Source organism: Neovison vison, chromosome 3 (genome assembly GCF_020171115.1).
Source record: "Neovison vison isolate M4711 chromosome 3, ASM_NN_V1, whole genome shotgun sequence".
Classification (NCBI taxonomy): Eukaryota; Metazoa; Chordata; class Mammalia; order Carnivora; family Mustelidae; genus Neogale; species Neogale vison.
In genome coordinates, this window is record NC_058093.1 from 140,624,899 (window position 1) to 140,639,140 (window position 14,242).

Sequence of the window (14,242 nt, forward strand, 5' to 3'; positions counted from 1 at the left end):
TAATGATTTTCTTCCATTTTCATTATGGACAAGAAGTCAGGAGAGAGAGGAAATATTTTATTTCTGGTTGTTTCTAATTTTACCCCACTGGTTGTTGACACTATGTTCCAACACGGCAAATCTCAATTTTAGACTACGTCAGAGCCTCCAAAAGCAAGTTTGCCGTATTACTCAATACTGTACACATTTTTCTCCTTTCATGACTTCTTCAAAAGGCGGCTCACTGAAGTCATGATACAAGTCAAACTTTCCATCTTGTAATTCAACTTCTATTAGCCCAAGCCAGAAAGGAACTCCTATTACTGAAGTGTGCCCATGACAGGCAGGAGCTACGTTACCAAGAGACATCGACCAAACGGATGGTTCAATTTAATAAAAGAAAAGGTTGTGAATCTGTGTATACGTACTCAATATATTCCCTCTTGTTTTCATTTGTCACCATTATTTCTGACCCGTTGGGCTTCAGATCCACTTGGTAGGTCTGTAATTGGAAAGATAACAACAATCACCATCATGAAGGTGCCGTGCACGTTACTGAGTCATGATGTCTTACTAAGCAAGATAAGCAGCATTCATTCAAGACGACTTCCCAGGAGATGGGCTCAGAGTATAAACAAGCCTTTTAAACTGTTGAGATGTTACACACTGAAAGAGGTTATCAAAGGTGAATTATTTTGTGTCTATTTATGAGTTTTAATTATTCTTCATACATTACCAACAATGGAGAGGAGCAACATTTTGTAATCTCATTTATCGAGGAATTAATTATTTTTAACAGCAAAGACAGGGTACGCTCATCAAGACTACAGAGATCCAAATTCTAATGCACTCTATTTCTGAAAATTAGATTTTAAAGTCACACACACACAAAGATGCATGGAATTTCTCTCAAGAAGGCAAAACATGGGGACTTAAAAAAAAAAAAAAAAAGCTTAAGAAGCCTGGCTGAGGAAGGGGTTTACCTGCAGTTCTGAGAACCCTGGCTTTCTATGGGCATCTGCACACCTCCTCGCTCGCTGCCCAGACGAGCTCCTCCTGCAGGGCCCCCCAGGACTGTTAAGAGCAAACTGGCCAAGAGGAAGCACGACCTTCTGTACTTCCCGCAAATATCATGCCACAGAAAGCAGTAACTAGCAGGAAGCAAGGGAGGGAGGGACTTTTTAAATTTTTTAAAATAAAGTTTTAAATTTTTTTTTAAAAATAAAGTGTACTCTTGTGAACATTTTAAATTTTTTAAACACCACCCGCATGTCTCCTAATCAAAGACAGCCACATCCATGATCGTCAGGATCCCCTTTCCCTCTTTTTTCTAAGCAGAACTGGCTATTTCAGAGAGTGAGCCAAGCCCGTGGAGAGGGTTTTCCTGCTAAGTTTGTGGGTCACACGCCTCACGAGGGAGAAGAGATTTGGAGCACCGATGAACTCTGCTTGGGCAGGGGGTCCACCGTGACCTGGAGACGCAGTCCCTGCTCTCCTCCCAGTGGTCTCCAGATTAGTCACAGGGTCACTGCCCAGTTTACGTTTCCTGCCTTCTTCTCTTCCTCTTACTTGGGGAGAGATCTGGTGTTTCCATGCCATGGCTGAACTCCACTCTATGATGTCACTTCAGCTCTTTTTCCGTCCGCGATGTGGATTTCAACTGTTACCGTGTTTCTCGTTTTCTTCAAGCCCCTCCTTCCAGCCCGCTTTCCCCTTCTCCGTGACTGTCCTCCTTGCCTGGTTCTCCCTGTGACTGCCCGCCCGGCCTCGGGGGGCCGGGGCAATCCTCAAGGATGGTGCACACTTACACACTTAGGGTGTGAGTTGGGGACATTTCTTGGACTATAACCTCTTTGGAGGTTTGTGGACCGTATTCATTTATACCACTGCATTTTTAAATAGCTCCTGATGCTTTTTCCTTTTCTTCCCAAAGACTGTCATGCTATTCCTACTCAGGAATGGACTTTTTCCATCCGATCCACACCAAACAAGTTCATTAATCCAAGCCCAGTTCTTGGTACTGAGAGGTCTTCAGCACAGTTCAGCAATACTAAGAATTTTTTCCAGGAGCTGCAATTTCCAGAGAGTTCTGGAATGAGAAGATGGACCAGAGAGAGCGAGGTCGGGGAAGGGCAAGGAGAAAAACATGTCTGGTGCCTCCAACAGCAACACCCGGCCACGAGAAAAGAGCAGGCAGCCCGCACTGCCGACTGCAGGGAAACCGTTCCTCCCTCCACGGCTGGTAGGAATCTAATTGCTTCAAACCTTTTGGGTTTGGCAACAGGCATCAAACTAAATTTAATGTGCACAGCATCCTTCGTCATAATACTTTCTCTCCTAGAATTTATACCAAGGGGAAAAAATTGGACAGAAGAACAAAATGTATATTTCAAGATTATAATCATTATGCTGCCTAAATAGCAAAGTAACAAAACAGACTACATGCCCAGCCAAGGGGGCAGAGCTAGAAAAGGTACAGTCTATGACATGGAATTCAGTGCAGCCCTTAAAATGGCCTACCTCCACATTTCCTGACCTGACATAGAAAGGTATCTGGGATTTTTAGCAGTGTACACAATGCACAATTTCATTCTGTAAAAACAGAAAGTCTTGTATGCATGTGCTTTCGAAGAGTAGTTCTGGAAGGCATCAAAATGTTAATCGCAAATTTTCTCTAGGTGGTAAGAGCGATGGGTTGCAGTAGCTTTACATATATTAAATTTTTAGTGAATACAATTGTTTTTGAAAGAAAAAAAAGTGGGGGGATCATACTGTGTAACGTAAGGAGGGCAAGCAAGCAGTCCAGTCCGTGGGCAGCCGTCCGGTTCTGTAGTTGACTCTGGCTGCGGGTCTCTCTGGCAGGGAGGGAAGGCTGGTTTCCAGGTCTTGCTCCCCGAGCCCGGCCAGCAGTGTCTCTCAGTTCAAGCTTTCTGTGGTCAGTCTCCCTTCTGCTCGGGCTCCTCACCGACAACACCTGAGTGGGCCGTTCTGGCTGCGCTTCCCGTTCCACATTTTAGACCGGCTGCGTAGGGCCAGACACAGCCACTTCCCGTGCTCCGGGTGCAGTGCTCATCACGGAAGTCACGGACCAGTCCCCACAAGGCAGGTGCCACTGCTGCCCTTTTCTCGTGGAGAGGGGAGACTCGGGAAGTGGAGAGTGGCCTCCTGCCACCCCACCGTCTCCCCACCTCTAGTGAACACCTATTCTGGGCCAGGGTCATCGCTATGGTGTCTGAACTCAAGGACCCGATGTAAAGGACACTAGCCCAGTGCCTGCCCACAGGAGGTGCTCAGAATGTGCTTCTGAAAAAATCCCTGTTTTTAAAAACGTCTACTGGCCTGAGTACAAAGTCACGTCTCTTCTTCACAAAGACTATAAATTAGATCAGAGATGGGACTCTCACAAATCTAGACCCTCTTCCTTGGCAGGTTAAAGCTCTGGATTCATACACATCCCCCAGCTTTTCCCAAGGTGCTGTATGTCGAGTGCGTGAGGGGTCTGCTGAGAAACTGCTTGGATCGTTTCAAGTTAAGAGGGACTCGGAGAGAGCATGGTGCACCTGCCTCTGGCCCCATCCCGGGGCGCTGCTCACTGCTGGGCAAACACCCACCTGCTAACAGGACATGTGTCCCCCGTACCCCGCGGGATGAGCCTCAGGGGGCCAAGCCGCCTCACCCTCCCCAGCCTCTCTCCAAGCAGACATGAAAGCCAGCCACGAGGCATCCGAGTCAACCTCCCCTTCTACCTCACATTTCCTACAGGTGTCATCGGTCTAGCTCCTTGACCTGGGCCTTCCAGGAGCCAGCCTCTGCCCTTCCCAGTTTCGGCCAGGACCTTGCCCTGTCTGCTGCACACCCTTCCTCCTATATCCAGTGTCTGCCTTTTACTCATTTCCTTCCCCTATGCAGAGTGTCTCGGCCTTTCTTTTTCATTCTGGCCCCTGAAGAGCCCTTTCAGAAGCCCTCCCCGCTCCCCCCCTTTCTTCCCATTTACTTCTACTCCTTCCTCTATGTGTTAGAAATGAAAGGAAGACAGAGTTCCAGGGTGACTATCCGTGTATTGCCCTTTGAAAACTGGCAGTAAAGACCCTTAAGTGGATCCAGCTTACAAAACGAAGTCACGGCAATTTAAATTATTTTGTTTTCTCACACTCGGAGCTTGTTACTTACATTATTGACAGTTTAAAAAAAACAAAACCCAACGAGGTTACCACCATCATTCATTCGCTCAATCAGCAGGTCTCAGGGGCCACCAAGGCGGCAGAGGTCAGCTCACAGGAGACGGTGGGTCAGCAATGATTAGGGGACAGCCTGAGCAGAGTTTTGAGAGAGGGGAGGACACTGTGCAGGAATGCGGAGGGTGCTGCACAGACAGGGAGCTGGCCTGGAAGTATCTCTGGGGACAGGGTCATGGGCACACTATGGTCGTCAAAGTGAGCAAATGGAGGGGTCAAACGACAAGGCTAAAGGTGGACAGTGTCAGGTCATAAGCAATGCTTTAAAAAAAAAAAAAAAAAAAAAAAAAGGTTCCAATTTACCCTAAGGGTCACAGAAAGGTCAACGAAGAATTTTTAAGCAGACAAACTGCATGGTTGTGTTTGCTCTCGAAGACAGGGGACCCGAAAGGGCAGGCACCTGATTTCCTGGCTTCACCTATACTGCTGAGCACCACAATGTATAAAAAGGGACAGGTAGTTTTTGACAGCAGAGTCCACTTGTAACAACCCCTGAAGCAGTCAGGGAGACTCGTTTCACTTCCCATACGGCAACCCTTCAAACGGGCTCCCTGGTCATGTAGATCTGCTCTGGGAGATGGGAACCGTGTCTCGGCTCTCGTGAAGGGACAGAGACCAGGATTGGATAAGACCTCCCAAGAAGCACTGTCATCACCAGGGACAAATGAATCGAAGGTTCTGGGTTTAAGACAAACACATCCTACGGAACTTTATGATGGTAATGAGAATTCTCAGCAGGCAACTTTACGTTTTTGACATGGACACTTATGATGAATTTAGTCTAATGACACCGTGCTGAGCCCCACAAGACAACTCCCATCATGACCAAAGAACCATTAAAGGCCCCCCGAAATCACCTCTCCTGGTCATGTACTTAAACCACAATATATACATACTATTTTTTGAAGTACTTCAATTCTAAAACCAAGGCCCAAACAGTCATATTCCGATTTGTGAGAAGGAGATGGACCTCACGCCCCAGAGGCCTCAGAATCTCTAACTTCTAGGGAAGGAGAGGTAGAGAGAAGGGGCTGTGATCGGAATTTAGTTTCTGGGCGGGACAGGAGGTACCAACACGACGAGATGCTAATTAACATCTGAAGCTCTCCGAGGTGATTTAACTGCCCAGCGGAGGCCGAGCCCTTCTGTGAAGCAGCCAAGATTCTGAAAGTCAAAGAGGGAGTCCAGGGGAGGCCCACACGTACCTGTCCGAAGTTCTCTTCATCAATACAGAACATGAGGTCCAGTTCAGTAGGATCATTTTCCAAGATCCATTTCAAAGAGTTGTAGTATTCACTATCCTATAGAAAATGACACAGAAATTAAGTCTTCCTTCCCCAAAACTCATTTGACTTCTTCAAGCCATTAAGTCCTTGTTACGTAATCCCATTCAGAATGCTCAAGGCTTACTAGTCACTAACAGGTGTCCTGCTCTGCTCCAAACCTTCTCTTCCCCGGTCATTTAAAATATAAACCAAACCAAACCAATGTTTTGGTAACAGGGGACTGGACTTGAATCCTGTCCTCCATGAAGCATAGAGAAAGAAACTTGCTCTGGCCCAGCAGAAGGTACATTACCAAGCTGACCATAGATCAATTTACTTCCCATCTTTTAAGGATGGAAATACCAGAGGAAAACAAAAAAGAGAATGTTCTACTTAAATACCAATGATTTTATACCACCTTCCTGCGCTTTTACTGGGCTCTGCAAGTCCTGTAAGCAAACAGGAAGGCTGCTCTGGTGTCACAGCCGGAACACAAGGCCCAAGGGCCTGGGATTGGGGACACACCGGCCAGGCTCCAGGAAGGCAGAAGGGAATGTGCGCACCAACCGTCAGGAGATGGTATACAATTTAGACGTGAAGAGAAATTTCTACGTTCCCAGCTATAAAAGCGTAAGTTGAAGGTGGAAGCCGAGAAGCCATCTCAGGCTGGTGCTCGGGCTCTGGGGAGCCACTCGCCCGCGGGAAGACCAGCTGAGTGGGTTCCGGTGCCCCGCGGGTGTCACCCGCTCCCTTCACACGGAGACGGTGAGCGGAGCCCTGACGGATGCCGGTGAGCCAGGAGACACGGCTCCCACGCCCAGCCATCTAACAGACACCATCGACACCGCAGCAAGGTCAAGGGGATGCAGGTGCTTTCTCGTCAGATAACAAGATATGAAAGCAGCGATGCCAAATGTCCTAAGGGGACAGAGAGCTTCCTGATGGCCCAGTGAGTGCGCTGGCACTTGGGTAAATACCCCTACGCTCGGCCAGAGCTGGATGGTGGAGGGATGCGTAAATTAAAAACAGAAGCAGGAAGTACATTATGAGAAGAGCGTCAGTTTTGTTTTTATAGAAAATCCTTCCGGCCCTACAATGGTCAGCCTAGACAAAATGGGTAAGTTGACAACGACGTGAAAACTCAAATCCCGTTTCAGAAGGTCTCCCAGCATCCTCTTCTAACTGGGTTCATCCCGTCCCCGGCACCGTACCGGTCACTGTCACGTCAGGGTGAGGGTACATGCTTGTCCCTTTATCTATGTTTTGGCCTCTGCTCCTGCTCTGTGCTGAGATCAGAAAACGAAGGGGCGGTCGACGACATCTCTCAACACTGGCATGAGCAGTCCTCGATGGAAAGCAAGAGCTGCAGCGGGACCGCCAGTGACCCCGTGGGTTTAATCTGGTCCAACCAGTTCTGGTAAGTGAGGGGGCGGAGACCGGAGTCTACGCCCACCTCAAACACCAGAATTCCAGGGAACGTGAACAACGATTTACTTACTAGAAAAATTAGGGAGCTCAATGAACTTCTTGAACAAGTCAACGTTCCCTGTTGTTCAAACTGAACGATGACACCCCCAAAAATCACTGTGGCTACAACGTGGCCTCAGCTACCCCTCTGTAAGGCACGGGGGCCCGCGACGCCCGGGCATGCTCTCTACTTACTCACCACAGACTCCATGTCATTCAGCGTTATCTGCTTGCCCAACATCATTTTGTAAAATGGTCTAATGAAGAAACCTAGGACAGGTGGAAAGATACGGTTGGTTTCAGAGCTTTGACAGCGCCGTGCATCAGAGCATGAAACGGAAGTGAGGCCGCCCTCAGGCTGAATGAGGGGCCAGGCATGGCCTAGGGGAAGGCGGGGCTCAGGAAGGACACTATAGCAGGGAGGGGTCAAAAGGCTTCTGGGAGGAGGAAAAAGAGCTTCTTCAGGGCCACGCAGGAGTCTGCACCTCAAACAAGGCACATGAACAGGAGGGCGAAGAGCAGTGGAAGCAGAGGGGACCGGAAGGAGACTTGCCAAGGCGGGCCACTGCGGAAGCACAGCGCCTCCTGGGGAGGACAGGCCAGAGACGGGGCTGGAGAGTCAGGCCACCGCCTGCAGGGATCAGTCATCAGGGCAAAGCCAGGTGAAAATTCCGCCTGCACTCGGGGACCACTGTTTGGGCAGTAATGGGGAGAAAACCAGGAAGGTGGCACATGGCCAACGAGGGAGACCACTCAGAAGGCTGTGCAGTCTTCTAGGGCGGGGGATGAAGGCCTCTGGCGATGGACCCCACCACCACACAGGTGGCCCGCAGGGACCCCGACGTAAGCCGGCATCCCTGGATGCCACCCCCCTCCCTCCCTCTCACCCCCTCCCCCACCCCGCCCATCTGATCTATCACAGAGCTCTGCTACCTACATATTCCCAATCCTGCTTGGCTCAATTACCTTTGGGGTCTAGGGAGGTAAAAGGTGGTGAAAGGAGTAAACCAGCAGAAGGGAGGGGTGGGCGGACCTTCCGAGAACAGAGGCTGTGGCCACCGGGGCACTCACCATTCTGACCACTCTGGCTCTTAACTCTGCAGTTCCCTAGGGCAGTCTCCTCCACTCCCTGACACGTTCCTGCCCCTCCCTGCTACTTCCTCCAGAGTCCCTGTCCTTAAGCCATACCAGCCTCTACCTGTGCAAATCCTACCCCCCCTCACCCCACCGAGGTCAAACGCTCCTGACCCTCCAGCCAAGACACCCTCTCCTGGTGCTGTGCTTCTTCTGCTCCCCCCAACCAAGAGAACAGAAGTTCACTGAGGTCAGGATCCTATCTTCTACTTTCTAGATTTTTCCAGAGTAACTAAGAACGCCTTCTCACTTGGCAGAAGGTAAGTAAACGGACCTCTAAGGCTGAAATGAATCTACATAGGCTGAAGTAATCTATGACTCCAAAGTTGCAAAGTAAAATAGACTCTCACACACACTATATATGTATGTATTTTATATGTACAAAAATACCGAGGGCAGTTTCCTTCTAATCGAGAAAAAAAATGTTTACTTTCTCAACCGAAATATGAAATGAGAAGATCAAAAACCAGCCAGCAAGCACCAGCAAAAACACGTTAAAGAGGAAAAGTACAGAGGGGACATCAATTATTTATTGGAATATCTAAGGTTCCATAAACACAATTAACATTAATTCCCCATGAAACCTCATTTTCTATGATAATTACAATTTTGACCCCAAATTTTACTTTTGGCCTATCCTCAACTGTCTCAAGCCCAAATTCTTCAAAAATCGGTATTTCTGAAGCTTTTATTTATTTATGAGAGAGTGAGCGAGCTGGTGGACTGGAGGGGTAGAGTGAGGACGAGCGAACTCCTTGCTGGGGCTCCTTTGTGGGGCTTATCTCATGACCTGGGCTGAAATCCAGAGTCGGATGCTCAACCCGAGCCACCCAGGCTCTCCCTTCAAAGATATTTCTGACTCCACCTCCTCACCCATGATTTCTGCGAGGCCCTCTTATGGGGACTGCTTCTGAAGTGTCAGAACCCAGCACAGGGCTCTCCTCTAACGAAGCCTATGCATCCAGCCAGGGAGGGAGTCTGACTTCTCACTGTGAGTGTGCCTTGAAATTCTTCCATGACTTATATGCTCTGAATAATAATGAGATTCTTCTGTGCCGTCTGTTTTAGCGGTGATCCCAGGATCGAGGTCTTCATTGGGTATAGCATGGCTCTGAAATTATTTATAATCTCTTTGCACTCAAAAGTAATGATTCAGGGACAAATGGAACAATAGCAGGATATTGGATGGATTAGATCATTTAAATTAACTTTTCAATTAGCTTTTCCATCTGTCACCAAATCTACCTCTTGCTTAAAAAAAAAAAAAGTTATTCTGGAAAACACAGAAAATGTGCAAATACAAAATGTTCTGTGCTTCACGCTGTAAGGTTAAAAAAAAATTTTTTTTTTTTTTTTTTAAATGTGCAGACACGGTTTTCGGTGCTCAAATTGGAATGACACCAGGGAAAAGCACCTCTTTCACGGCAAACCATAAAACGAATTTATCCAACTCCAGACAATCAGTGAAACTTCTGCTTAAAATTGCAATGTGAAGATACGATGCCTAGTAAGAAACCACAGACAGCCCCATCTTATTTCGGTTACGTCATGACATCTCAGTAACTTACCATCTAGAAGTTTCCCATGGAATACCGCCAGACCAGCAACTCTTCCGATAAAAGTGAAGTAGGACAAATGGTCTTCGTTACAGAGGCCAGAGTTGGGATTGATCTGAAGCGTGTAGTTGTCCCTTTGGGGAGGGAGAGAGAGGTAAAGCGCAATCATACTTTTATTTATTTATTTTTTTTAATTTTATTTATTTGACAGAGATCACAAGCAGGCAGAGAGAGGAAAGGAAGCAGGCTCCCCACTGAGCAAAGAGCCTGATGTGGGGCTCGATCCCAGGACCCTGAGACCATGACCTGAGCCAAAGGCATAGGCTTAATCCACTGAGCAACCCAGGCACCCCACAATCATACTTTTAAATAAGAAACTCAACAGTCTGAATTCTCTTTTGCCACCCGTCCTTAGACGTGCATGGCGCACCTGCGAACACTGTACCCAACGGGAAAGCTAGAGAACACAACTTACTGTCTAGTTAGCCCCACTGTGACCGACTGAGGTCTAACAGAGCAGGCGCACATGCCCTATGTAAGTTACACCGCAAGAAACTGCTGATATCTGACTACTTTTACTCTACAAAAAATGTCAATTTCATATGGTTCAATCCAGTATCTTGGGAGGATGAGGAACACCATATACCAGAAGGGCCGTGTGTCGATTCCCAATGACGAGAGTACTACGGGTTTTCTCTGTGAGGATGAGGGTTGATTCCTTTGAGAGACATCTGGTTTGGAGATCCAAGTTTTTCCGATGGACCCAACCCTTGTCTGACCACTACTCTGCCCGGAAAGGCTCCAAGAACCCTGGGAGCCGCACGCGGCTGTCTCAACAACGCCAACCTCGAAATGTTCACATGTAGCTACTCATCTGTCTTTGGTCTCAAGAGCTGGAGGATCAGTGGTTTTCAAAAGGGGCTCCACAGAATCCCTGGGCGGCAGGGCAGGTGGTGTCTCTCCGGGAATGTGGGAGAGAGAGAAGGGTCTCGCCTCCCTACCCTGCCCTCCACTTCCATGCTTTTTATCAATTTCACACAGCAGACTTTCTCATGGGACTTGGGAACAACAACAAACAAACAAACAAAAAAAACCAAAATGGGAATCCCCGGCTAGAGCAACCGAGGAGGGCGTGGAGACTGGTTTCCAAAAGAGCTCTCAGGGGAGCAGCACCAGGTAGATGATGCAGGAGAACCCAGGTCCCCTTACAGCACAGGCTGCCCTTCAGCAAGGTCAAGGACTGCTCTACTGGGGCCTCAAGCCTAAGCCTAGCCTAAGCCTCTGGAGACTCCACAGCCTGGAAGGAGTGCCTAGCTGTGTAAGTCATGGGTGTTTGATTCCTGAGAAAGCAACTAAGTCTGTCTCAGCTTCGTGTTTGGCGAAGATGAAATCCTAATACGAGGGAGATCTGTTTCTTTCTTTATAGGACCGAGATTGTACTCTAGATCCTGAAGAATGGGTCCTCGAAGTTTGTATCATTTGCCTTTGAGTAACAGAACTTCAGAAACTGTCCTTGTTCCTGATGTGATGATGAGTTTCGGAATTCTGAAACTGACAAATGCTCCCAATTTAGCACAGCATTACTAATGAACATTGCCTCTTGTCCCTCACCAGAAGTACCCAGCACATTTTCCATTTCGATTACATGAACCCGAATGACAAGACAAAAATCATTCTTAGGTGTTCACAGAGTGCATTACTTCACCATGTGGAGTGGGAACCCGTTCAAGACTGATGTGGGGTGGGGGTGGGGGGTTCTGAAATCAGCAGTGTTAGTTCGTCCTGAATGACTGAGCCGCTCATTCTCCCATTAAGTTTAAATTCATTATAAATAAAACCCTTTTTGGTGGGGAGGGAACACATTCTGAGTGCCCTCTACATACTTACGTGGCAGAGTACTCAAAAAGCCCATAGTAGGGGTTGAACATCTCTTTGGACAGTAGGAAGAACCACTCTCGGGCCACACCCCCATAGTCAAGACCTTTCTCTGATTCAAATTCGATCCACAGTCTAGCTTTCAGAACATCTGGTCTTTTCACGGACATAATTCTCCGGTAGGACTCTTCAAAGATGTTATTTCTGTGAAGTTTCATTTCAAACCTATTTGGAATATCAGCCTACACGAAAGAAGAAAACAAGCACGTAATCATATAGTAAATACGCATCCAACTTTTGAACAGAGAAGAACAACAAAGAGTAGAAATGACAGCGGTCTTCAAATAAGCAGAGACGAAGGGCTCCAACAGAGAGTCCGTCCTTCAGGGGATTTTCCTCACACACAAAGCACGCCCCACTGTGTGCGGCCAAGATACACAGAGCGTGTCCCAGCTGCCGTCAGACAGAGGCACAAGAAACGGAGCAGAATTTGGACAGTCATCCTCTCCCCCTTTCGTAAATAGCTGTGAGGCACCCATCCACCCGCTGGCCACTGAAATATGGTCAACTCTCCATACTGCTTCTGCCGAAGAAAGGGATGGTAGTCCAGGTCATCATAACCCACAAAACCATCCCCATCCGGCCCAGCTGAGACCCTTTCTCAACTCTGGCCGGGCCTTCAGCTGGGCCATGTGACCCATGCCTACAGGCTAATTCTGCTGCCACGAGAGGCGGGCCCTCAAGGATCACACCAGGTTGTGGGAAAGCAACACAAAGGTTACAGTTAAAGAACGTGACCATGAACAGGCCCTTAAGGGAAGCTGTGAATCACTGCTGCCTGGAAAAAGGAGGACCAGGGCTAGCCTTGCTCCGACAGCGGACACCCTGGCGGGATGCCAGAGCGGGACACGCTCTTATCCACAGAGTCATCCCCGGCCACTGCGGGACATGCAGGTTACTCACGAAGTAACGCTGACGAATTTCCCGTGTGTGTTACAGAGCCACTGCAAAAGCGGCTCTCCGAGGGCTACCTGCCTCAGCACACTGGAGGGGAGAAGACCCAAAGTGGGAGCTCCCGACACAGACACTGTGTCCCATGCACCTGTGTGTCCCCAGTGCCTTGGCCATCATGGAGACCCAGAAAAGAGGCATCGACCGAGGCCATGGAGCAGGAGAGACCAAGATGACACCCGGGCAGACTGGGGCGAGGGGAGTTGTGCCTAACACTGCGCCTCTTCCCGAGGGGAGGAAGCCAAGAAACAATGGCCGGTGCAGAAACCACGAGCGCACACACCGAGGGGAAAACAGACGGAATCTGTACCAGAGAGGTGACGTCATAGAGTAAGACAGAAGACACAGTGCTGAAGACCCGGGGCGGGGGGTGGGAACAACAGGAAGGGATGGACGACAGGATGGTGTCAGTAGAAGTGTAATACTGCGATTTAAAACGTGGCCTGTAAACACCTCACAGGGTTTCCTACTGAGAATTTCAATCTGAAAATTATACTCGCTCCTAACATGCCAAATATTATAATTTAATATGGTAAACTGTATTTGTGCTGGGGTGCCTGGGTGGCTCAGTCGTTAAGTGTCTGCCTTCGGCTCAGGCCACAATCCTAGGGTCTGGGGATCGAGACCCACATCTGGCTTCCTGCTCAGCGGGGAGCCTGCTTCTCCCCCTCCCACTCCCCCTGCTTGTGTTCCCGCTCTTGCTGGAATTAAAAAAATTTTTTTTGTGTTATACATATAATTAAAACTATACTTTTGAATTGGGAGGGAAGGATAGGAACATTTTTCTGAGTAGGGTCAGGTTTAAAGGCGATCACTGTAGGCTTCTCCGCATATTCCGAGTAGGTCCCTAATTATTTTATATCCCATTAAAATCATTTTTACCTTGCGATGTATTATGTAAGACGTTACTGTTCAGGTTGATTTGATATGTTAATACTAAGTCAGTCTTCACTTACCAGGTCTCTTAAAAAGAAAATTCAGACTGAAGAGCCAGGTGGATCAAAGTACAATGGGAAAAGGAAGGTAATTGTTTTTAGCGTACACATAACGGCAACACACAAGTTGTTCTCACTGAAGTCACTCTGGTCACTTACAAATGACTAAAACAGCATTTTTGGAAGACATATTACTCACAGGTTTCTTTAATTTCTTCCTAAAGTAGTCATATTTCTGCTTAAATTCTCTGGAGTAAGGAACAGCCTGGAAGATAAATTTATAAATATAGATAATGTAAACAAATACAGTTGAAATTTTATGTATACTGAGCCAACATTCACAGAATTTCACAAATCATAAACCTTACAGTTCTTACTCTCCATATTATCACTGAAATTTATATAATGTCTAAACGGGAAAGTTCTAGAAATGACTGAGGCTAATCAGCACTGTATTGGGGGAGGCTTTCATGCCTGAAAACAACTGTACTGATATTTAAGAAATCATTTTTGGGGATTTGTCACATAAAGCAAAGCCCTGTCCATGTGACTTTGGTCATTTAGGGAGTCAGGGTGTAACCTTTTTGTTGTTGTAAGTTTAGGAAGAAGTTACTGGTTATGGTTCTTTAACACAAAACCCAAAATGACCTACGTGGTCATTTTGAAAAGACTAACCATGCTTTTAAAAACCACGGGGAGGAAATAAAATGACAAGGCCCGTGACTGGATACACTTGTCCAGGGTTCTAAAACCAGGTAGACAGCATTCTGGAAACATCTTCGGTT

The 14,242-nt window shown here is 47.7% G+C and overlaps 1 protein-coding gene across 3 annotated transcripts in view; it reads right to left on the minus strand.

The window, feature by feature from the left end:
* The window catches only part of NEDD4L (NEDD4 like E3 ubiquitin protein ligase), a 336,948-nt gene that overhangs the window by 16,113 nt on the left and 306,593 nt on the right, over positions 1-14,242 (minus strand). For all 3 annotated transcript variants that reach the window (XM_044242894.1, XM_044242895.1, XM_044242896.1), the window contains 6 exons: positions 13,657-13,722; positions 11,524-11,753; positions 9,649-9,770; positions 7,146-7,216; positions 5,420-5,515; positions 408-481 (listed from right to left, as the gene is read on the minus strand). In XM_044242894.1, coding sequence (XP_044098829.1) covers positions 408-481; positions 5,420-5,515; positions 7,146-7,216; positions 9,649-9,770; positions 11,524-11,753; positions 13,657-13,722 — 659 coding nt within the window. The remainder of the gene's footprint in view (positions 1-407; positions 482-5,419; positions 5,516-7,145; positions 7,217-9,648; positions 9,771-11,523; positions 11,754-13,656; positions 13,723-14,242) is intronic.